The 26,457-nt window shown below is 42.7% G+C and overlaps 1 protein-coding gene across 1 annotated transcript in view; it reads right to left on the bottom strand.

Annotated features, from left to right (window-relative positions):
- MAST1 (microtubule associated serine/threonine kinase 1) overlaps positions 1-6,796 on the bottom strand; it is a 90,108-nt gene extending 83,312 nt beyond the window's left edge. The window contains exon 1 of the mRNA XM_060763624.2: positions 6,516-6,796. Coding sequence (XP_060619607.2) covers positions 6,516-6,601 — 86 coding nt within the window. The 5' untranslated portion in view covers positions 6,602-6,796. The remainder of the gene's footprint in view (positions 1-6,515) is intronic.
- Between the last annotated feature and the right edge of the window lie 19,661 nt (positions 6,797-26,457).

The following is a 26,457-nucleotide window of genomic DNA, read 5'->3' on the forward strand; positions in this document are numbered from 1 at the left end:
CCTGGCCCTCGCTCAGGGTCAACTTAAGTCTGAAACGACTTGAAAGCACACAACAACAACAACAACAACAACAAGCCTATCTCATCAACCAAAACCAGACCCACACTTCCCATTGAAATACCAACAAGTTTATATTTGTTAAAATTGTTTTCTTCATTTTAATTACTGCATTGTTTTTAAGTGTTGGTTTTTTTGCACTACAAGTAAGATACGTGCAGTGTGCATAGGAATTGATTCACATTTTTTCAAATTATAATCCGGTCCTCCAAAAGTTTGTGGACCCCTACACTAAACGGTTCTGGTCCAGCTTACCTGTCTGAATGTATCTCCCTCTTTGAACCATCACGGAGATTAAGATCATCTGGCGAAGCCCTACTCTTGATCCCACCCCCCTCACAAGTACAACTGGTAGGAACAAGAGACAGGGTCTTCTCGGTGGTGGCCCCGTGGCTATGGAAGTCTCTCCCCAGGGAAATTAGATCAACGCCCTCCAACCTAACCTTCAGGAAGAAATTTAAATCCTGGTTGTGGGGCCAAACATTTGCGCAGTGATTCCCACTGCAATAATCAATGTCTCCGTGCAATAATGAACAATACAAATGACAATTGGAATAGCTTCTGGTGTATGTTTTCGGATTGTGTGATTTTAAGTAATTGTTTAATTGATATGTTTTAATTATGTAATTTTAAATTATATGTTGTCTCATTTTTATTGTATTCAAGGCATCGAATTGTGCCTTTGCTGTGAGCCAGCCTGAGTCCCCTTCAGGGTGAGAAGAGCGGGATATAAATGAGGTAAATAAATAAATAAAGCAATAAAGCTCGAATCTTGAGCCTTGTCAAAACTACACCTGTCTTCCCCTGTCAAGCCATATGCTATGCACGCAGAATGGCAATGACAAAAAATGCAAATTCTTTTTTTACCTTCAGAAAAGGACATGGGCATGACAGGAAAATAACCTCAGCACCTTTCCTGCCTTTGTCTCCCTTCACACCACTGCTCCAGAGACTCACCTTGGCTCACTCTGTCTATAAAACGAGACCTGGAGAAAAATTCCTGAGGTGATGAAATGCATATGCATGCACTTCCCCTCCTATGCATGTCTTTTTTTGCTTCAAAATGAAACCCTGCATGCACCTTCAAGCCACCTGTCAAACTATGACATCCCCATGAATTTCACAGGGTTTTCTAAGGCAAGGAATATGCAGAGGTGATTTTGCGAATTCCTTCTCCTGAAATATAGCCTTTCTTTGCTGGCATCCCATCTGAAGTTGTGAATTTTAATCTGCATTTCCTCAGTGGATTTTAACTTGTATTTTAATTCTGTGTGACTCATTATATGTCTTTTAATAGTGTTTTATCTCTTGTTTTAATAATGTTGCATCTTGCCTCAAACCGCAGGGAGAGACAGGTAATACATTTATTATTACTATTATTTTACTGACACAAACCCACAGAAAATGAGATCTATATATTGGATTTTGTATCACAAAATCACAAGTCGAACACTTTCCAATCGTCTAGGACTGTGTGATGTATTTTCAAATGACGTGTGCAGATCCAAGTAAGGTGGCCTTTTGCAGTTGACAGATCATGATTTTGTCAATTTTTATGGTTTCCAAAGGCCGGCTGAGAACCTTTTGCACGGCACCCAATGTGCCAATGACCACTGGGACCACCTGTACTGGTTTATGCCAGAGCCTTTGCAGTTCGATTTTGAGGTCCTGATAATGGCTGAGTTTTTCCTGTTGTTTTTCCTCAATGAGACTGTCACCCGGTATGGCGATATCAATAATCCAAACTTTTTTCTTTTCCACAATCGTGATGTCTGGCGTATCGTGTTCAAAAATTTTGTCAGTCTGGATTCGAAAGTCCCACAGTATTTTTGCGTGTTCATTTTCCACTACCTTTGCAGGTTTATGATCCCACTAGTTCTTTACAACTGGCAGGTGGTTTTTGTGACATAAGTTCCAATGAATCAATTGGGCCACAGAGTTGTGCCTCTGTTTGTAATCCTCCTGTGCAATTTTCTTGTAGCAGCTGAGGATATGATCCATGGTTTCATCAGTTTCCTTGCACAGTCTGCATTTTGGGTCATCCACTGATTTTTCAATCCTAGCCTTAATGGCCTTTGTTCGGATGGCTTGCTCCTGGTCTGCAAGAATCAGGCCTTCTGTCTCCTTCTTCAGGGTTCCATTTGTGAGCCACAACCAGGTCTTCTCCTTATCAACTTTTCCTTCAATTTTGTCTATTATTATTATTATTATTGACACAAACCCACAGTATGTCACAACAAATGAGATCTATATGCTGGATTTCCTATCACAAAATCACAAGTCGAACACTTCCCAAGCATCTAGGACTGTGTGATGTATTTTTGAATGATGCGCGCAGATCCAAGTAAGGTGGCCTTTTGCAGTTGGCAGATCATGATTTTGTCTATGTGTATTATTTCCAAATGCCGGCTGAGATCTTTTGGCACGGCACCCAGTGTGCCAATGACGATTGGGACCACCTGTACTGGTTTACGCCAGAGCCTTTGCAGTTCGATTTTGAGGTCCTGATAATGGCTGAGTTTTTCCTGTTGTTTTTCCTCAATGTGACTGTCACCCGGTATGGCGATATCAAAAATCCAGACTTTTTTCTCTCCACAATCGTGATGTCTGGTGTATTGTGTTCCAAAACTTTGTCAGTCTGGATTTGAAAGTATTATTATTATTATTAGTTGCGGTAATGCAATGGGTTACCCTTGTGCTGGCTGAAGTGCTAACCTGAAGCTCAGCCGTTCAAGTCCATGACACTGGGTCAGCTCCCATCTGTCAGTCCCAGCTTCCTATGCAGGGACATGAGAGAAGCCTCCCACAGGATGGCAACACATCCGGGCGCCCCCTGGGCAATATCTCTGCAGACGACCAATTCTCTCACACAAGAAGCAACTTACAGGTTCTCAAGTCACTTCTGACACAACAAAAAATATTATTGTTATCATCAGTATAATCATCAGAGCTGACCCTGATTTGTTTTGAAGGTCAGCCAGGATCTGATGCCTTTAGAGTTGTTAGACTATGTCTATATCATGCCTTTTACAGTATATGAATGTGGCAAGCCATAAAGGGAATCTTTTATGGCTTGAGGATTTCCCCCTCTAGCAAAAAGCCCCACATTCTTTTTGCACACATAATAGAAAACTATGTCAAATACTCACAAACAAGTGAGATCTGTTTTCTGGAAGGGTCCAAATCCCTAACACACACGCACTTAAATAAATGCATAGATATCTCCATCCATCTACAAATCACTACCCCACCCCAAGTGACCTTGAGCAACTTGCTTATCTGTCAGCTTATCCTCCCTTACAGAGCTACTGGAGAATAAAATGGGACGATCCTCATATATTCCACTCAGAACTCTTTCGAGAAAGGGAGAGATAAAATAATGGAGAATAAATGACTGTCTCAGACAACCCATAAATGTGGAATCTTCTTCCATAAGGTTATTCCTCAGTTTGGGAATGTGTCTTTCCAATAGGTGGAGCAATCGTGCAGAAGATGTCCCCTAGGCTCCCTGCTTTACAGTTCAAATCTGTACTTATTTTGCTAGGAATATGGTTTAAGACTCTTCCAGCAATTTGGTGCTCGGACAGACCTTGCTGTAAACATACACACATCAAGAAGCCTTCTCACAATGCATTTCAATGCAAGAATTATCGTGAGCCACCTATGAATTCATGCACCATTGTTCTACTATGACAACACACCCTGAGTCTTCTCCACACTGCATTTGCCTGGATACACATTCAAATCTCCACATGTCCCCTTTATGTCCATCCCTCCTGCTCATCCTTCTATGGAGTTATGAGTCTGAATATCATCCTTCCCGTAACAACTACACACTATGGACTGGATGAAACACTGTTGTTTGACACACAGTTAATCCTCAAACAGAGCTGGTCTGGGAAGAAAAATCCACTTCTGGTAAACCAACACAGCAGGGGGATTAAATTTAACTGTCAGCTTTGCCACAAACTTTAGCTATATACGTGGCATGTGTAGATCGGAAAACAGACCTCTGCAGCTGCAGCCAGCCATTCAGGAAAGGAAAGCGCAAAGAGAACCAGCGTGCATTTTGGTGTTATGGGAATGGAGGTCATTTGAGGGAGGAGAGCTTAACAACAGGTTGAGTACATATTCACTTATCAAATGCTATGACAAATGCCAAATGCCATCATCCTAAAATTTCCAAATATGGATTTGCAGTCAGGGTTGGAACCCATTTCTAATCCCGAGGTGCCAGCTATGAGAATTAAGACACAGGTGCTTGATGTAAAACTGAACACTACGAAGATCACCAAGAAATCCAAATGCAATGCCAAAATTTCATCCTCTTTTTCTACCTGCCCTGTTCCATTTATCCCACATCATACCCTTCAATCTGCATAGTTTTCCAAATTGGTAAGCCCAAATTTCCATCGTTTTAGAGTTCAGACTAATATTTATTTATTTATTTATTTATTTATGAATGAATGACTAGCCATCCCCTGCCAGGCGTTGCTGTGGCCCAGTCTGGTGATCTGAAAAATAAAATAATGTGAAAGTGTAGATTTCTAATATATGTAATGTCTTTATGGGTAAACAGTATTTCTTGCTGTTTCTTTGTCAGTGTTGATGTGGAGATTGTCTGGTTTGCCTACTCTGGAATATGTCCTTCTTTAGGGGTCCCTTTCAAATCTATGATACTATATATCTCTCTCTCTGTGTGTGAATCATCTATATCTATCTATATTTATGGCTGGATGGCTCTTTGTCAGGAGGGCTTTGATTACATTTACGTGCCCTGGTGAAGAAAGTTGGACTGGATGGCCTTAAGTATTTTCTGTTGGTCATGAGGGTTCTGTGTGGGAAGTTTGCCCCAATTCTGTTGTTGGTGGGGTTCACAATGTTCTTTGATTGTAGGTGAACTATAAATCCCAGTAACTACAACTCCCAAATGTCAATGTCTATTTCCCCCAAACGCCATCTGTGTTCATATTTGGGCATATGGAGTATTCGTGCTGAGTTTGGTCCAGATCCATCATTGTTTGACTCCACAGTGCTCTCTGGATGTAGGTGAACTACAACTCCCAAATAAAGGTCAATGCCCACCAAACCCTTCTAGTGTTTTCTGTTGGTCATAGAAGTTCTGTATGCCATGTTTGGTTCAATTCCATCATTGGTGGAGTTCAGAATGCTCTTTGATTGTAGGTGAACTATAAATACCAGCAACTACAACTCCCAAATCACAAAATAAATCCTCCCTCCAACCTCACCCGTATTCAAATTGGAGCATATCGGGTATTTGTGTCAAATTTGGGCGAGTGAATGAAAATACATCCTGCTGCTAAGTGAAGGACATACATTGGGTTGTTAGGTGTCTTGTGTCCAAATTTGGTGTCAATTCGTCCAGTGGGTTTTGAGTTATGTTAATCCCACAAATGAACATTACATTGGGTTGTTGTAGGTTTTTCCGGGCTATATGGCCACGTTCTGGAGGCAATTTTTCTCCTGACGTTTCGCCTGCATCTATGGCAAGCATCCTCAGAGGTGAGGTCTGTTGGAACATTACATTTATATTTATATAGATATTCATATACCGTCCCTCTCAGCCCACAGGCAACTTGGGGCTGTGTACAGTTGGTACCAAGATCATAAAATACAATTTCAATGCCATAAAAACAATCAGAAAATATAAATTGTGTGTGCATCCTGCCACAACTCGCCCACCATTCACCACCGAGCCGTTCTGGCTAGGCATCTTCCCCATCTCAAAGGCTCACTTCCCTCCCATCCATCACCATTTGACTGCTGCATCCCTCACTCCCAATTCCCATCCAGCCTTTCTCTCTCCCACTATCTGTTTGTCCCTCTAAAAGTCCAGCAGCCACAAACTGGTCAAAGGAGATCAGGTGAGACAGTAGAAAGGGGACATTAGCTAGGAAGAGAGACAGATGGATGGACCAACCGGAGCGCTGCAGGAAGGGAGGTAGGAGAGAAAGACCATTCATCAATAGGCAGTGTTGCCAATTCATATACATCTGTGTATCAGTGGCAGTTACCATGGCACCCTACCCTATGTGAATCTTTCTTCTCCTCCCTGCAACTGCGCCATAAGCCACTGCAACCCCACCCCACCCCCAAGATGCCACTTCCCCACTGCCTGGTCATGAAAAGAGAGGACTGGAGGGGAACGAAAAAGGATAGAAGAAGGAGGGAGATCACACCCTTCCCATCCCTGCAGGCATCAAATAGCCTGAGCTCTTTCTTCACACCTATTTCAGGCATAAAGGAAGAACAAATATGTTTGAGTGGGCAAGGGGGTGATTGTGGGAGGAGGTGATGGAGGTGAGTCAGGGAAAGAAGTGATGGGCGAAGAGGTGAGGATGGAGGAATGGAAGAGGGGGAGCAGGGAGGGGCCACAGAGGGATGGAGAAGGGAAAGAAGATGGAGGAACGGAGGCCGAAAGCTTCCTTTCTCTGTACCTTTTTGTGCGGCGAAACATGCTGCTGTCAAGGAAATCGGGCATAGAGAAATTGGAGAGCGCTGTCCACAGGGACTCAGACATCATCCCCCAGGGGGGTCATGATGGCAAGTTTGGGGAAGGGGGTTGCTGTTTAGGTATAATGCTGCTGCTGCAGAAGCCCTTTTTCAGCCACCCCACTGAAGGAAAAAAGAGGGGAGAAGGGGACGGTCTGTGGCAAAGCTTCTTCCCTTCTGGAGGAAGAGGAGGACTGGAATGGAGGGGGAAGAAAGAGAGAGAAGGAGGGAGGGGGAGTGCGAGGGAGGAGGGGGGAGGCGTGAGGGGGCGGCGCTGTATGAGTGCCAGTGTGCACGAGCACACGCGGAAAGCGGTTCTGCTCTGCATCAGGGTGTGGATTGGGTGTATCGCACACATTTTCTGTATACAAATATCGGCATACTGTGGGGATGCTTTCTTCCTCACACAGATGCATATTAAGTGCTTTGTGCAAAGGGTTTTCCTTTCTGCAAACCCCAAGAGTGTGCGCCAATGTACCCACCACCATCCCGAGCTGTGCAAATGCCACTAAAGTATACCCAGGGGCATCTCTATCTCTACATGCACACACTGGCTGTTTGTATGCTGAGCTTTGGATGCTGCCGGCTCCAAGATGGCACGGTACCAAAGGCTGGGAGAGGCAGAGGCACACAACGGGCTGCTCTACTTTTTGATTTCAATGCAGGGCTGGTCTGAAGCTGATCTAAGCAGCCAATAGCCGCCAACCTACGCATTCATGTTGAATTTGAGAAATAGTGTACATGTCTCAGTATGCGACGCTTTCTGGTCAATGCAGGCTGGTCTGTTTGTTAGACAATAAATGTTCCCAGGGACATCGAAGAAAATTGTCTTGAGAAAGGCATTAAACCTTGAAACAGGATTCTTCAGGACAGCCAGCTTTGGAGCTGGCTGTTTCCCCTCAACACTGGACATGGCAGCTGCCCAAGAGTGTCTGATGGCATGGAGCGGCTAAGAAACTGAGTCACAAACAGGGAAATCCTTGGTTCAAATTTTACCTTTTCTCAACCTCAAGACGTTCCTAATAATAATAATAGTAATAATAATAATCTTTATTTATACCCCGTCACCATCTCCCCAATGGGGACTTGGAGCTGCTTACATGGAATCCTGGGATTGGCAGTTTGATCAGAGGAATCAGAGATTAAAACTCTCAATGCCGCCCCCCCCCCCCCCCTAAAGATACCAATCCTAGGATTCCCTAGGATATTGCCATGGTGACTAAAATGAAATAATAGTACTGCAATTCTGTAGTGTGAATTGGTGTTTGGTCTTCATTCTTTGCCCTTATCAGAGCACAGCACGTCTGTTCCCTTGGCAAATGTTGCAAAGCGTGAATAGGACAACACCAGTCCACCAATCTATTTGGCTGATATCATTTCGCCTTTGTATATGGTCAGGTTTTACTTTTTGTCTCTCTAAAAATGTTCTCCCTTGCCTAAAAGTAATGTAAAGGGATGCACTTGAGAGAGAGGGCCAAGAACTGTAAACCCTGGGTGACAGCATGGCTGGTAGGGTAGGTGGATGGGCAAAATAAGCAACAGCACAGGGCTATGAAAAGCTTTTTGGCCAGACAATCAAGGGAAAAAATCAAACCTGCAGTGGAGAATGTGTAGCACTCTCCTACAGTTAGCAGATAGCATTTCAGAATGCATATGGCAAAGTCCATGGCTCAAACTTCCATGTCAATGGAAAGCTGGGGATCCCCCTTTGACCCTCTCAAATGTCCCGGGTCCCCTTTCCTATGACACCTTCCAAATGTCCTAAACTACAACCCCCATCATCTTAGCTTTTGCTAGATGATACCCTATTCCAAAGGCTGTAATGTAATTCTCTCAACAAGGTGCACATATCTGAACACAGAGATACACTACACAAGAACTTGACAAACCCAATGTGGAATTGCAGTATTGCGCCACACATGTCCATGACTGGGTGCCATTGCATAATGCATGATGCCCAACAGCATTATGCAACATCGGATGCACAACTGCCATGCAAAGCAGAGAATGTACAGTTACAACACAAAGTACAGGATACACAATCATATTGTAAAGAACAGGAGGTGTAACCGTGATGTACAACCACAACAGACAATGTGCAGCTTGCAAAGACAAGGCATGGAGGGGAAAAAAGCATTAATTTTGACATTTGCCACCAATAGCAATTAGGAGGAATTTGGATGTTGGTAAAAAAAAATATTTCGATACGTTTTGATAGAAAACTGGAAGGTTTAATTATTGTTTCTTTGTTTACTTATGCAAGGCTTACCTGATGTTATTGTGTTATTTTAGATAGACATATATATTAGTTTTGGACAAATGGTTTTCTGATACATTTTGCACTGCTCTTCTTGATTATAGTGTAGGAACTTATCCCTATTCTGTCCCTGTTGTTCTGCCTCTGCGATCAAAAGTTATGTTAAAGTAATGTTCAGGAACACATCTGCTTCATTAAATGGTCTCTACATGTAGTTGTGGGAATCTTAGGCCCCTACTAAACTGCCATATACAATCCGGATTATCTGTTTTGAATGGATTATATGGCAGTGTAGACTCACATAATCCAATTCAAAGTAGATAATCTGGATTCAGAAACTAGATTATATGGCAGTGTAGATTCATCCTTCCTTACTTAGTGTAGGCACAAATTACCATATATAATGTATAAATTTCCCCATTCTGAACAGAGACTATTCCTTTTTTTATAAGAAGTAAGGTGCAGTCCTTACATTAATAAGGTAGACAAGTTGACTTAGTTTTTAAGATCTTTTTAAAACTAAAAATATCTAGACTTGTAGAAGAGTATATACAGTAAGTTGTTGGGGGTTGTAGATATAAATAAATAGAAGCTTTACCATTGTTTCTGAACCAAAATATACCCTGCAGTATAATAATGTGTCACTCAGTTTTGTGTAATGAGTAACAGTAACTTTACTTCAGTTCAAAATGTCAAACGTAACAACAATATATACCACAGTCTCTCTGAAATCTTAGAGAACAGAGAGAATAAACAGTCCTTTTTCAACAGTCTTTAAAATATGCTTCATGCCTTAGAAATGATCAGACTTCAGAGAGTTAGCAACCATTTCCTTCCTGGCTGTTTCCAGTCAGCGCTCTCTTCACTCTCTGAGGTGAAAATGGCAGTTTGAACCATTTCTCTCAGCAGCAAGCTTGAGACAGTAACCAATCAGAATTCTGACTCCTGACTGGCTTAGTCAATCAGCTTCTGATACATGCCTTACCAGTCAACCCATTACATCATGGTGTCTTTTTGCAAATCCCCACATAAGTGATATCCCTTGACCCACCTCCTACCCCTATAGTCCACCTGAAGACTCAGCTGACAGATCAGGCAAAGGGAATCAGGGAGTGAGGAGGCAATGAGGACTTCTAACAGGAAGTCCTCATTGCCTCCTCTGATTTCTGATCGTTAAGGATTTCCTGCTGTCTTGATCTCCAATTAAATAAACCTCTTTCACTTGATCCACCAGCTGGCTCTTAAGGTGGACTGGGGTGACATTTATGTGAGTTAATACTACAATTACATTATCTTCCCAATACAGATCACTTACGACACATACATAACACTAGGTTACAAATCTATAACTGCAATACTGAATATCAGTCATTTGTTGTTCTTCGTATACATCACGCCTACAACATTCTTCTGGGTGTGTAAAAAGCAATATGGTGATGAGTCAAATCTGAATGTATAAGTCACTGTAAGGATCCAATGAAAGCGAGCTCTTATTGGCATTATTTTTCTTCTTTATTAGCTGCAACACCAGAAGATTGAAGTTATTTGTTTAAATTGATCTCCTGGGGTGCATAACCTACCCACTTCCTTATGAGACTTGGACGCGGAACAATGGCTTCAAACTACAAGAAAGGAGATTCCATCTGAACATGAGGAAGAACTTCCTGACTGTGAGAGCCGTTCAGCAGTGGAACTCTCTGCCCCGGAGTGTGGTGGAGGCTCCTTCTTTGGAAGCTTTTAAACAGAGGATGGATGGCCATCTGTCAGGGGTGATTTGAATGCAATATTCCTGCTTCTTGGCAGGGGGTTGGACTGGATGGCCCATGAGGTCTCTTCCAACTCTTTGATTCCATGATTCTATGACAAATCTGATTATGGCCAGTATAATCCAACTTCTGTATATTGTATGATTGTAAAAAAAACCAAGCTGAATCCATATGAAGGCTATATCCCAGCTCCAGATTCTGCTCCGGTTTGATCCTATTAAAACTCACATGTTTTAATTTCAACTCAAATTGATCTTGAAAGAGATGGTTTAAAGGGGGTTTCTATCATATTCACTGGGGGGGGGGGGAGGTTTTGGGTCTAGCTGGGCTAGTGAATCTTGATCACCACTGCTACCACCACAAATATCCTCTGCCACTAATGCTTCTTCAAAAATGCTGGGCTTTTACCCTGGTGAAAAGCTGACCAAAAACTCCCTTGGTGGATCCATTCTTTGCTCATATTTCTGCATGGCTCTGTGATCAGTCAATAGGAAGCTGGAGAGCTTGGTTGCATGTGGTGAAGTCTTTTTTTCAATGTGATGAATAAGGGTTGGTTGCCTCCTCAACAAAGCTGAAAAAAATCTCACTTTTTAAAGACTGGCCCCGTTTACACTGCCATATGAAATCCAGATTATCTGCTTTGAACTGGATTGTATGGCAGTATAGACTCATATAATCCAGTTCAAAGCAGATCACGTGGATTATCTGCTTTGATAATCTGTATTATATGACAGTACAGAAGGCATCAGGGATTCACAGTGCAAGCTTCCTATGTCCCTCTGTTCCCAACCAAGTCCCAATGAGTTCAATCAGACACTTCTCCAACAAGTGAATATTTACAAATAGGGAAAATGTGTGTGTGATAAAAAAAATACTTCATAAATAAATCTAATGTTGACTTTGATTGCAATTGTTTTCCTGTTGAGATTGGATATATGCACCCTGATTTGAATAGTCTGGGTTGTAAGGTAAAACTCTTGTATATGAACATAGAGGGCAATGGTACCTTAAATGCACATGCCTTTGCTACACATGAACAGGTGGAAGTCCCCCTGAGGTATATGTTGTCTACTGCTAAGTTACGAACGGTCCTCATCATGGACGTTGTCACGGCCATCTTTGAATTCTCCTACCCACTTACGCACTTTGCTTTCACTCATAACGGTATCATCGTACACTTCACAAATCTGTCGATGAATTTCTGCAGCAGGCAGGTTCCTTGCTGACAAAAACCGTATCACTGAGCGAACCTCACATGCGGAGGGTGAGTTGATAGTCTTAAACATTTTTAAAGCACAGAACAGAACCGTACAGGTTAGCTACAGAGAGGAAACTGAGCACAGTTGTTCCCGAGGCATGCCGGTACATGACGCACACGCTCGTTGCGGTATGCGCGCAAACTACTAGTGTCTACAACAAAACAGACCTTACTTAAAAAATACCCCTCGTATTATGAATCAATTAGACTTTTGAAAGGAGAGCCTTTCTGGATATCTGGCACCATCACATTTTGTCTTCTGTGCCTTGCACCTTTATCTTTTCAGGACTGGACATTTAAATCAATCATCAGCATACCCATGTCAACATTCTCTTCAGTTTCACACTTTCCACAGACTAGACCTTTAAACCATCCAATAATCTGTCTTTCTTCTTTCCCCTTTGGGGAATCCCTATTCTCGTCTGTGACACAGAGGAAACCCTTTGCCAATCACAGTGCAGATCCTAGTCAGGCCATTTCTCAGATAATCAGGGGGAGGTGTGAAAAATCTGAATAGCTGTCAAAATGTATAAAATGTCATGCATTTCTCTGTAAAGTATGCTAGTACATTTTCAAGCAGTATTTGCATCCCTTTTGTCCAAACATATTGGTGGGTTGGGTTGTTGTAGGTTTTTTTGGGCTATATGGCCATGTTCTAGAACCGTGTTTCTCAACCTTCCTAATGCCGTGACCCCTTCATACAGTTCCTCATGTTGTGGTGACCCCCATCCATACCATTATATTCGTTGCTACGTCATAACTGTAACTACTGTTATGAATCGTCATGTAAATCTCTGATATGCAGGATGTATTTTCATTCACCGGATCAAATTTGGCACATATACCTCATATGCTCAAATTTGAATACTTGCAGGGTTTGGGGGGCGGATTGATTTTGTCATTTGGGAGTTGTATTTGCTGGGATTTATAGTTCACCTACAATCAAAGAGCATTCTGAACTCCACAAACAATGGAATTGAACTAAATACTCAATTTGCCCAATTGTGAACACTGGTGGAGTTTGGGGGAAATAGACCTTGGCATTTGGGAGTTGTAGTTGCTGGGATTTATAGTTCACCTACAATCAAAGAGCATTTTGAACCCCACCAATGAGAGAATTGAGCCAAACTTCCCACACAGAACCCCCATGACCAACAGAAAATACTGTGTTTTCTGATGGTCTTTGGCGACCCCTCTGACATCCCCTCGTGACCCCCTCAGGGGTCCTGACCCCCAGGTTGAGAAACACTGTTCTAGAGGCATTCTCTCCTGACGTTTCCTGTGGGTTTCTCTTTTGCAGATTTGATTCCTAAATTCTCCCTAGAACTCTCTAAGGTGGCATCTACACTGTAAAATGAATGCGATTCCACCCCGCTTTAATTGCCATGGCTCCATGAGATGGAATCCTAAAAGTTATAGTTTCATGTGTTGTCGAAGGCTTTAATAATAATAATAATAATAATAATAATAATAATAATAATCTTTATTTATACCCGCCACCATCTCCCCAAGGGACTCGGAGCGGCTTACATGAGGCCAAGTCCAACAACACATCAAAAACAACAAGCAATAATAAAACAACAAGCAATAAACAAAATAAACAATACAATTAATATAACTCACAAGTAGACAATAACACACAAGAATTTAAAAACCTATGGAAGGGCCAGATGTAATAGTTAAAACTTTAAAAATAAATGCTGGACATGAACAGAGGATGTATCTATTAAGAGGGTTTTAAATCAAAAGTAAAGAGCAACCCAACGGGTAATTAAAGCGCTTTCATAGCCAGAATAACTGGGTTGCTGTGAGTTTTCCAGGCTATATGGCCATGTTCCAGAAGCATTCTTTCCTGATGTTTCACCCACATCTATAGCAGGCACTCTCAGAGGTTGTGAGGTGAGAGGTTATGAGGTCTACAGACCTCACAACCTCTGAGGATGCCTGCCATAGATGTGGGCAAAACATCAAAAGAGAATGCATCTCGAATATGGCCATACATCCCGGAAAACTCACAGCAACCCAATTATAGTTTCCACAGGTCTTCAGTCTTCTTTGCCAAAAAGTGCAAAGGCCTTTTGTGAAACGACAACTCCCAGGATTCCATAGCATTGCTCCACAGCAGTTAAAGTGGTGGCAAACTGCATTTATTCTACACAGCAGATGGACCCTGTTCTATAAATTCTATGGCCAGCTTCTGCTACTACTGGATCTAGAAAGAAAACTTCTCTAGGCATCCGTTGGTATTCCAGTATGATCCTATGTTCAACTTCCATAGAGTTGTACTGGAGAACTTAGAGATTTTTAGTAGATGTTCTCTCAGATTAAAAAAAAAGTTTTTTTAATTAATAATTCCTCCACTTTAGTGGGGTCCATGCCCAAATCCCAGTGGATGTGGAGGGCTGCTGTAACGAATCTAACCTTTTGCCAAGAAGGCCGAAGCCTGGAAAGTCAGTAGCTGACATGTTGAGAGATAGGCAGGAGAGCTAAGAAGCAAGAGGGAGGAGTCAGCCGACTCCTGATTGGCTAGAGCAGTCAGGGGAGGAGTTAGGTTTTAGAGGGAAAAAGGCTGTGTCTTTTTGAGAAGCTGGGAAAAAAAGAGCTTTAAACATCGTAGAGTGAAGAAGTACTTTAGGAAGAGGGAGCTGAGAGGAATTTAGACAGGGAAAACTTTTGAAGTGAGCCTGGGGATTAGAGCATAGGAAAGGCAAAGGTTCCTGGTTCACTGTACAGAGTGGGGTCAGTGAAGGAAAGCCTATTTTGCTCTGTGAGGCAGTCAGTGGGCTGTTCTCAAGGACACACTGTGTCAGTGTAGTGGCCAGTGTGAGGCAAGGAACTCACTGGGGAACAAAAGTTAAAGTCTCAAAGGAAGACTGCTTGTCTAAACCAGCTAAGCCTCTGAAACGCATTACGTTTTTGTACCACTCTTTTTAAGAGTTGATTTGTTCACCAAGTGTAAATAAACCTGTTGCTTATTTCATCTTAAACTGGTGTCCGCCTCGGTCTGTCACAATCATCAGATCTCAGTGAGTCTAAAGACAAATCCATTTCAGTCCAGTCAGCGAAAGAAACAGCCATTCAAGAAGAACCAAGGGCTTGAGCAAACTTTACCTAATTTCACATTCATACTTATGTTTTCCTCAGACATTAATTGAGGTGGTGGCGGCGAATCTACCAAATACATCGGTCAATAACTACATCACAGTTGGTCACTTAATAAATATATTACTGAGGTGGGATAAGAGAGTCTTTCCCCCTTCATCTTAGTCAGTTATCTGCGTTTAAGTAGTGTCCAGCTGAACGTAAAACCCTTCACACTGGTGGGCAGTGTTGGGATTGTTTGTCCACCCTGCCCAAGTGAACGTTGATCTTTTTTACAGCTGTCTATAAAACATGGCAGTCTGACCCTGTTTTTCAAGTGGGCTTACAGAACAATTTGATCTGTGTCACCACAGGACCCTTCCACATAGCCATATAACCCAGAATATCAAAGCAGAAAATCCCACAATATCTACTTTGAACTGGGCTATCTAAGTCCACACTGCCATATATCCCACTTCTAGGCAGAAAATATGGTGTTTTATTCAGCTGTGTGGAAGGGGCTTTAGAAGTGAGTATGACTGAGTTTAGTGAGACTTTTTCCCATTGAGATTGCAGTGCTTGGCACGTGCTTCTACTTGCAAATTACCTGAAATGTCAATCACTCGCCGGATTTCTCTCTTTTTATGTAACCCCACACCTGCAGTCTGTGCTATGTGAATATGTATGTGCAAAACGGTGCACATACAAAACGGCCTATGTGTGTGTCAGAAGAATTAAATGCCTCTTCATTCACTTAAGCCCGTGACATTTAAAGTTACCCACATGATCTTCCTAAGGATTAACAGGATTGACGAAAGAAGGGGAAAAAAACCCTACAGAATTGAACAGTTCGTTTGTAAACCCATCAGCCCCATTGCTGGAAAAACTTACAGACTTCACCTCATATTTTTTTTAAATCCTACTGAATCCAAAGGAATTTATTATTCAACTAGCTGTCCCCTGCCACGCGTTGCTGTGGCCCACATAGGGCTTCTGTGTGGGAGGTTTGGCCCAATTCTATAGTTGGTGGGGTTCAGAATGCTCTGTGATTGTAGGTCAACTATAAATCCCAGCAACTACAACTCCCAAATGTCAAGATTCTATTTTTCCCAAACTCCACCAGTGTTCACATTTGGGCATATTGAGTATTTGTGTAGAGTTTGGTCCAGATCCATCATTGTTTGAGTCCACAGTGATCTCTGGATGTAAGTGAACTACAACTCCAAAACCAAAGGACATTGCCCACCAAACCCTTCCAGTATTTTTGGTTGGTCCTGGGAGAACTGTGTGCCAAGTTTGGTTCAATTGCATCGTTGGTGGGAGTTCAGAATGCTCTTTGATTGTAGGTGAACTATAAATCCCAGCAACTACAACTCCCAAATGACAAAATCAATTTTTTTTTTTAGTGAAGAAGGACATACATTGGGTTGTTAGGTGTCTTGTGTCCAAATTTGGTGTCAATTCATCCAGTAGTTTTTGAGATCTGTTAATCCCACAAACAAACATTACATTTTTATTTATATAGATAAGACTGCATTCCTCTGCCTTTTTACCTGGAAGTAATTCCCACTGAAATCAGTTATAATTGGGTATAAAATCACATTGTTAATGAATGGTACAACAGAAGCACTGGGCACCCATGTTTTCCTTCTGGTCCTTAGCGGGACAGAAGGAGCAATGAGTTTCAATTGCCTCCAAGTAAATGGGTTTAGAGGCAAGACCTGATTGAAGACGTCTTTACTAGAACCCAGGATTGAATTCCCATCAAGTTTTATGCAAAATGCAGAAAGCAGAGAATTTCAGATCTCCAGATGTTTTAGGGCCCTTCCACACAGCCCTATATCCCAGACTATCAAGGCAGAAAATTGCACAATATCTGCTCAGAACAGGTGAACTATAACTCCAAAACTCAAGATCAATGCCCACCGACCAGTATTTTCTGTTGGTCATGGGAGCCCTGTGTGCCAAGTTTGGTTCAATTCCATCAAATTTCCTATCTATATAAATAAAAATGTAATGTTTGTTTATGGGATTAGCATAACTCAAAAACCACTGGACAAATTGACACCAAATTTGGAGACAATACACCTATCAGGTCTACGAGTGACCATCACTAACAAAATGATTTTGTCATTTCGGAGTTGTAGTTGGTGGGATTTATAGTTCACGTACAATCAAAGATTATTCTGAACTCCACCAATGATGGAATTGAACCAAACTTGGCACACAGAACTCCCATAATCAAAAGAAAATACTGGGTTTGGCACAAAGACCCTGGCACAAACCAGTCAAGGTGGTCCCAGTGGTGATCAGCACACTGGGTGCAGTGCAGGCCCGTAGCCAGGATTTCGTTTCGAGGGGGGGGGGGCTGAATTTTTTTCAGGGGGGGTTCGGGGGGGCTGAGTTTCGGGGGGGAGAGCTGAGTCTGAGTGAAAGAGGGTCTACCCTAGCAAACCTTTTGTATCATTACCCCAATACCCCCATGCATATGGGATATCATAGAATCATAGAATCAAAGAGTTGGAAGAGACCTCATGGGCCATCCAGTACAACCCCCTGCCAAGAAGCAGGAATATTGCATTCAAATAACCCCCGACAGATGGCCATCCAGCCTCTGCTTAAAAGCTTCCAAAGAAGGAGCCTCCACCACACTCCGGGGCAGAGAGTTCCACTGCTGAACGGCTCTCACAGTCAGGAAGTTCTTCCTAATGTTCAGATGGAATCTCCTCTCTTGTAGTTTGAAGCCATTGTTCCGCGTCCTAGTCTCCAAGGAAGCAGAAAACAAGCTTGCTCCCTCCTCCCTGTGGCTTCCTCTCACATATTTATACATGGCTATCATATCTCCTCTCAGCCTTCTCTTCTTCAGGCTAAACATGCCCAGTTCCCTAAGCCGCTCCTCATAGGGCTTGTTCTCCAGACCCTTGATCATTTTAGTCGCCCTCCTCTGGACACATTCCAGCTTGTCAATATCTCTCTTCAATTGTGGTGCCCAGAATTGGACACAATATTCCAGATGTGGTCTAACCAAAGCGGAATAGAGGGGTAGCATTACTTCCTTAGATCTAGACACTATGCTCCTCTTGATGCAGGCCAAAATCCCATTGGCTTTTTTTGCCGCCACATCACATTGTTGGCTCATGTTTAACTTGTTGTCCACGAGGACTCCAAGATCTTTTTCACACGTACTGCTCTCGAGCCAGGTGTCACCCATTCTGTATCTTTGCATTTCATTTTTTCTGCCAAAGTGGAGTATCTTGCATTTGTCACTGTTGAACTTCATTTTGAACTTCATATATTGAGTAGGGTGATCAGATCATGATATGAATAAACATAACAGTTTAAATAATGCACCAGTAAGGCCTTTTCGCGAACCACCATGAGAATTTCGGGGGGGGGGGGGGCTGAAGCCCCTCAAGCCCCCCCTGGCTACATGCCTGGTGCAGTGCCTAAAGACCTTGGCTTGCACTTAAACACAATCGACACTGACAAAATTACCATCTGCCAGGTGCAAAAGGCCACCTTATTGGGATCTGCAGGCATTATTTGCCGATACATCACGCAGTCCTAGACACTTGGGAAGTGTCCAACATGTGATCCAATACAACAGCCAGCAGAGTGTCTGTTGTGGACTCATCTTGTTGTGTTTCAAATAATAATAATAATAATAATAATAATAATAATAATAATAATAAACAACTACTAGTAACCAAAAGACTATCCACAATATGGAATGAATATTAAAATGGGTGCTGTAGGTATTTAATAACAAAGCACTTGCAGGCTGTGAAAACAAATAAGAAAAAAGCAAACATTGGCAATAAATATTACATTTCAATCAACCTTCCCCAAGTACTGGTGCCCTTTGGATGTTCTGGACTACCATACCCATCATCCTAGCTAGCAAAAGCTAAAATGTTATAGGGTTGTCGTTTAGGATATCTGGAGGGTACCACCAGCCTGGGCAAAGGTTGATCAGAGTTACAGAGCCACTATTAAGGATCCATGAAACTATGGCTGGATCTACACTGCCCTATATTCCTGAATCTGATCCCAGATTATCTGTTTTGAACTAAATTATATGAGACCACACTGCCAGATAATCTGGAATAATCAGATAATCTGGGATCAGATCCTGGGATATAGGGCAGTGTAGATCCAGCCTACATTACAATGGCCATCACATTAAGACTGCTGAAAAGCACCACCTGAAAGCTGCCCATTTTGCCACCTCACTTGTACACAATGTCCATATACAAATTTCCACCACTACCAAGGACATACTAGATGCAAATAGGACAATGCACATATAGCAAGGAGTGTTTGAACACAGTTTGCCATGCAAAGCATCACCCCAGGAAGAGCTGGTAGCCTGCACAGGGCAGCCATGATATGTAAAGTAGCCCTTAAACCGAGCAGATGGCACAGGATATAGTTAGAATCATAGAATCATAGAGTTGGAAGAGACCTCATGGGCCATCCAGTCCAACCCTCTGCCAAGAAGCAGGGATATTGCATTCAAAGCACCCCTGACAGATGGCCATCTAGCCTCTGTTTAAAGACCTCCAAAGAAGGAGCCTCCACCACACTCTGGGGCAGAGAGTTCCACTGCTGAACGGCTCTCACAGTCAGGAAGTTCTTCCTAATGTTCAGCCGGAATCTCCTTTCTTGTAGTTTGCTGATGCAGCTACAGAAACACAGGTGACAGCAAGGTAAGGAAGGAATGACAGAAGAAGGGCATTTAGGCAGCTCATGGTAGTCCATAGAGCATATGACGACTGCTCTAGAATCAGAGAGTTGGAAGGGATTCCAAGGACAGTCTAATCCAACCCACTTCTGCCACACAGAAACACAAAATCAAAGCACCTCTGACAGATGGCCATCCAGCCTCTGTTAAAAAAACCCACAGAGGAGATCCCACCACACTCTGAGTCAGGGCATACCATTGTTGAAAGTGCTCACAATAAATAAGTTTTCCTTAATTTTAGGCAGAATCTCTTTTCCCGCAGTTTGAATTCATTGCTCTGTGTCCTAGTTTCTAAAGCAGCCGAAAGCAGGTTTGCTCCCTCCTCAAAACGACATCCTTTTGAATATTTAAACATGGCTCTCATGTCCCCACCCAACCTTCTCTTCCCTAATTTTAACACACCCAGCTTCCGAAGCCATTCCTAACAGGACTTGAATTCCAAACATTTGGTTGCCTTCCTCTACATGCATTGACAGATTATCTATATCTTTCCTGAATTGTGATGCCCAAAATTGGGTTCCATGTCTAGCCAAACAGGAGACAATACTGGAGGAGTTTATGTGCCTGAGGTTGTGAACACCAATTCTTCATATCAGCCCTCATAAGCAACTGACTCAGGACCCATCTAGACTGCCATATAATACAGTTGGACTCTTCCAGCTATCACCAGCCAATCCCTCTACAGTGCCAGAAATACAGCTTAATGGTGTAACATTAGAAAATGTTGACCATTTCCACTACCCTGGCAGCCACCTCTCCACCAAAGTCAACATTGACACTGAAATTCAACACTACCTGAGCTCTGCGAGTGCAGCATTCTTCCAAATGAAGCAGAGAGTGTTTGAGGACCGGGACATCCGTAGGGATACCAAGGTGCTGTTTATAAAGCTATTGTCCTCCCAACCCTGCTCTACGCCTGCGGGATGTGGACTGTCTACAGACGTCACATGCAACTCCTGGAATGATTCCATCAGCTCTGCCTCCAAAAAGTCCTGCAAATCTCTTTGGGAAGACAAGCGGACAAATGTCAGCATGCTGGAAGAAGCAAAGACCACCAGCATTGAAGCGATGGTCCTCCGCCATCAACTCTGCTGGACCGGCCACATTGTCTGGATGCCTGACCACCGTCTCCCAAAGCAGTTGCTCTACTCCGAACTCAAGAACGGAAAACGGAGTGTTTGTGGGCAGAAAAAGAGATTTAAAGATGGGCTCAAAGCCAACCTTAAAAACTCTGGCATAGAACTGGGAAGCCCTGGCCCTTGAGCGCTCTAGTTGGAGGTCAGCTGTGACCAGCAGTACTGTAGAATTTGAAGAGGCATGAATGGAGGGCGAAAGAGAGAAACGTGCCAAGAGGAAGGTGCGTCAAGCCAACCCCGACTGGGACCGCCTTCCGTCTGGATACCGATGCAGATCAAGAAGAGATCAAGAATAGGGCTTCACAGTCACTACAGACCCACCGCCAGAACACCGACCTTGGGGACCATCATCCTCGGACTACGAGGGATCGCCTAAGTAAGTAAGTAAGTACAGTCGGAATGCATTGGACTGCAGTTCAATGCAGTCCAAATGCATTATATGAGTCAATATTGAACAGTCTAGATGAGCCTCAATCTGCCTCATCAAAAGGTCAGTCCCATCACCGCTGCTTCTCTGCACTCACAGTGAGCATACAACATTGTTTGTATGGTAGAGCATTATATGACTGGACTGCTGGTGTCGTCATGACTATGGCCCATTCTACACTGCTATATAATCCAGATTATCAAAGCAGAAAATTTACATTATCTGCTATGCACTGGATTATATGAATCTACACTGCCATATAATCCACTTCAAAGGAGATAATCTGGATTTTATATGGCAGTGTAGAAGGGGCCTTAGTTGCCCAGCAAATTCCCCCACCTCCACTTTGCATGATTAGCTATGTAAGAATTTTCTCTCACCTTGGATAAACACCTTGGATATCCCATCCTTTTCTCTCACCTTGGATAAACATATTAGGGTTATAGAAATCTGCACCTACCTGCTGCTTTTCCTGGGTAAAGGGAGGTCCTTCTGCAAAAAACAAAAGGGAAAACAAAACTATTAGTCAGGAGTTGGTGAAAAAGATGTTCTGGTCAGGATCTCTGGGTGCTTTGCCTCCCAGTTATTTTACAACAGCCATAATGATTAAGAATACATTTATTTATTTAAAACATTTATATCCCATCCTTCTCAACCCCCAAAGGAGGACTCAGGGCGACTTACAATTGGCAATCATTAGATGCCAACAAAGAACTATTACAGCACAGCAATTAACATAAACCGGTCAACAACAGTAAAAATACAGTAAAATACATTAAAAATAATGGCCCTTAAAATATTAACACAACCAAGTCTGAGTCCACAAATCCAAATCATAGGCCAGAGTTCCAGTTCAAGGTCTCGTCATTGATAATTCTCATGACACATTACAGTTGTTGGGTTGTTGTAGGTTTTTTCAGGCTATATGGTCATGGTCTAGAGGCATTCTCTCCTGACATTTTGCCTGCATCTATGGCGAGCATCCTCAGAGGTAGTGAGGTCTGTTGGAACTAGGAAAAAGGGGTTATATATCTGTGGAATGACCAGGGTGGGGCAAAGGCCTCTTGTCTGCTGGAGCTAGGTGTCAATGTTTCAACTGACCACCTTGATTAGCATATAATGGCCTGACAGTGCCAGTATTAAAAAAAACTCTAAAATTACAACAACACAACAACAGAGAGCAAACAAACAAGGACATCTAATTACCTCTCAACAAAGGTTTGCTCCAGGCACTGTCAGGCCATTATATATTAATCAAGGTGGTCAGATGAAACATTCACACCTAGCTCCAGCAGATAAGAGGCCTTTGTCCTGCCCGGGTCATTTCACAAATATATAAACTCTTTTTCCTAGTTACAACAGACCTCACTACCTCTGAGGATGCTCGCCATAGATGCAGGCGAAACGTCAGGAGAGAATGCCTCTAGATCATGGCCATATAGCCTGAAAAAACCTACAACAACCCAGTGATTCCGGCCATGAAAGCCTTCGACAATACATTACAGTTGTTGCTCATCTAGCTGCCTGAATGCTTGGTCCCAGAACCAAGACTTGAGTTTTTTCCTGAAGGAGAGGACATATGGAACTTCCATGATTTCATTGGGGAGTGCATTCCACAGATGGGTGGCCACCACTGAGAAGGCCCTGTCTCTTGTCTCCGCCAGTCGCACTTGTGAGGGTGGTGGGATCAAGAGCAGGGCCTCCCCCAATGATTGTTAACACCGAGGTAGGTCATAGAGGAAGCTACGTTCAGACAAGTAAACTGGGCCTCATAAATATATGAGACTCCACTCAAATTAAGTCCCAGGGAAAAAAAATAGATTTGGAGGGGAAACAGGAGATAATTCTAGTACTCATCACGAATTCCTGAGTGATGCTTTTTCTTAGTTTTCAGAATACAGTCCCCATAACTGTGAGCAATTATTTTGTGCCCATATCTAGCTGGTAAGTGACAGGTTCTCTGAACAAAAACAACTAGAACTATCCCTCAGTCCTACAAGACCACTAGTCCACTCCTGAATTACAGATCCAAACTGACTGGAAAGAGCTAAGCCACTTAATTTCACCCCTGACACTTTGTGAAGAAAGTAAAGAGCAAGGATACCAGCCGCTGCCATAACATACTCTTCACCTGACAACCCACTTTCTTTTCAGTACTTAACAACACAAATGAAAATAAATGCATAAAGGAGTGCAGGCATATAAAGTTAAATGGGTTGTTGTAGGTTTTTTCGGGCTATATGGCCATGTTCTAGAGGCATTTTCTCCTGACGTTTTGCCTGCATCTCTGGCAAGTATATAAAGTTAAAGCTGCTGGTCAAGAATTCTTCACAACAGTTGAATCTAACACATTCGCCTTTGACTTATTCACCTTCGAGAAGGTGGCAGAGGAGTTGAAAAGATAAATGACGAATATATAGAAGACAGTTTTTTCCCAAACTGATGCCCTCCCCTGGTTGCCCCATCCGACATTTGTCAAGAGTAAAAAATACAAAAGGAGAAGTAACTAGACAACTGACAACACAAAACAGGTGAATCTGTGCTCACGCATGAAAGTTTGTGCAGAACAGGAAAGTTAAGACTACAATACCAATTATCATTTGCATATGCAGAGCGTGATCTTTAATTTAATTCTTCTTATTACTACTATTATGCATTATGTTGATTTATAAACCATTTTTTTCCTCTTAAAGAGAAAGGAATGAGGCAGGGGAAGCAAGATTCTAACCTTTATGGTTGGTAGAAGGTTTACAGGGTGCATTTACACTGAAGATTTAAAGAAGTTTGACACCACTTTGACTGCCATGGCTCAATGTTATGGAATCATGGGCGTTTGCTCTTAATGAGACATGCCGCATTATCACAGGGTGCCTGCGCCCTACACCACTGGAGAAATTACACTGTTTAGCCTGTATTGCACCACCTGACATCCGCCGGGAAGTAGCAGCCAATAGTGAAAGGACCAAGGCAGTGACATCTCCAGCCCACCCCGTTTGGGTATCAGCCAGCATGTCAACAACTCAAATCAAGAAATAGTTTTCTAAGATCTACAGAGACACTCGTTGGAACACCTCAGCAAGCGAGAGTCCAAAAGTGGCAAGCTCAAACCCAGAACCTCAATCTATGGCTGATACCAAATGAGAGACTCCCCCTGCGCACACAGAAAACTGGGCGACTTGAAAGGCGCTAAACAGACTGTGCTCTGGCACCACGAGATGCAGAGCCAATCTTAAGAAATGGGACTACAAAGTGGAATCCACGACATGCGAGTGTGGAGCAAACCACAGACCACCTGTTGCAATGCAACCTGAGCCCTGCTACATGCACAATGGAGGACCTTCGTAAAGTAACACCAGAGGCACTCCAAGTGGCCAGATACTAGTTAAAGGATATTTAATCATCTACCAAGCTTGCAAACGTTATGTTTTGTCTGTTTGTTTGTTTTTGTTTAAAAAATGCAATACAACTGTTTGGTTTGCTCCTGACATGATAGGGAGATAGATAGACAGACAGACAGACAAGTATGGGAGTTGTAGTTTGGCTATTGGGGAAATCTGCCTGTCCAGTTTGTTGGAGTGTAGCCGAAGGAAGTGATGGAAGCAGATTGGATTTCAACACTTTACTATTTGCAAAATAGGGTGACAGTTGCAACATGGCAAGGCATCAGCACTATTTGGCAGAAAAAAACAACTTAAAACTAAAATGGGAGAACAGAATACAATAGGAATGGTGAACCAATTATGGGAACTAGGAAGGAAGACATAAGTAAGGAAACAGAATCAAGGGTCGGTAAAGAAACTAAAAAGGTTTTTGTGTGTGTGCGTGCCAGGAGCGACTTGAGAAACTGCAAGTCACTTCTGGTGTGAGAGAATTGGCCATCTGCAAGGACGTTGCCCAGGGGATGCCTGAATGTTTTGATGTTTTACCATCCTTGTGGGAGGTTTCTCTCATGTTCCCGCATAGGAAGCCAGAGCTGACAGAGGGAGCTCATCCACACTCTTCCTGGATTCGAACCTGTGACCTGTCGTTCTTCAGTTCTGCCAGCATGAGGGTTTAACCCATTGCACCACGTGGGCTCCTAACTAAAGAGTTAAGATGAATTCATTCCTTCTCAATATAAATCTTCTCAGGACATTGTGGTACACCTGAAGCAACATGTCGAATTCTATTTCTTTCTTTTTAAAATGTTTTTATTTCTTTATTTTTTATTTTTTTGTCATGTCAGGAGCGACCTGAGAAACTGCAAGTTGTTTCTGGTGTGAGAGAATTGGCCGTCTGCAAGGACGTTGCCCAGGGGATGCCCGGATGATTTTGATGTTTTATCATCCTTGTGGGAGGCTTCTCTCATGTCTCCGCATGAGGAGCTGGAGCTGATAGAGGGAGCTCATCCGCCTCTCCCCGGATTCAAACGTACGACCTGTCGGTCTTCAGTCCTGCCAGCACAGGGGTTTAACCCACTGCGCCACTAATGTTTATGATGTTATTGACAATATGACATAGTGGCAAATCATTGTTATTTTTTTCTGAACAAAGAGACACAAACTCAGCAGGCATTGTATATTATTTCCCTCCGAAAGATAGATTTCCAGGGTTTATATAAAAAAATCTTTAGTTCATGAGGTTCACAGCATGAGAAAATAACAATGGAATTACCAGGAAACTAAAGCATCTCTCCAAGGTTCAAATGTGACTGCAGAGGAGGTAGAAACTCCGTGTTGTCGTCAATGAAATTCATAAAGGAAAACCATGTTGAAAATAAGTTTAGTTCAGACTGATCGTTCCTCATTTGAGGAGTTATTTTGATAGGAATATTGGATTTTGCAGATTGTCAATGTGCCAAGGCACATAGTTATACACATCCAATGGAACTGTCAAATACCCTACTTATGGCACACGGGTTTTGCAGCCTGAATTTACTGACATATAGCTCCCAACTCCTCACTTCTGTACAGCCTTTGCCTCATAAATTGTATGCTCTTGCAGTTTCAGTTCTTGAAAGGTGGCAGAAATGCTTACATTGTATTTTCATGTTTGTCTCAAAAGAGAATATTTTTTTGTACTAAATTCAGGTTTACGGCTATATTCATCTAAAGAAGAAGGGGGGAAAGTCCCCTTTGATTTCTTCCTACCTTTATTTTAGTCATAAAAAGCTCCCTAAAGCTGTATGTTGTTTGCATTAGGCAGAGGGAAACCTTTTTCAGAGGGAGAAAGGTAGGAG

Source organism: Anolis sagrei, chromosome 2 (genome assembly GCF_037176765.1).
Source record: "Anolis sagrei isolate rAnoSag1 chromosome 2, rAnoSag1.mat, whole genome shotgun sequence".
NCBI classification, from domain to species: Eukaryota; Metazoa; Chordata; class Lepidosauria; order Squamata; family Dactyloidae; genus Anolis; species Anolis sagrei.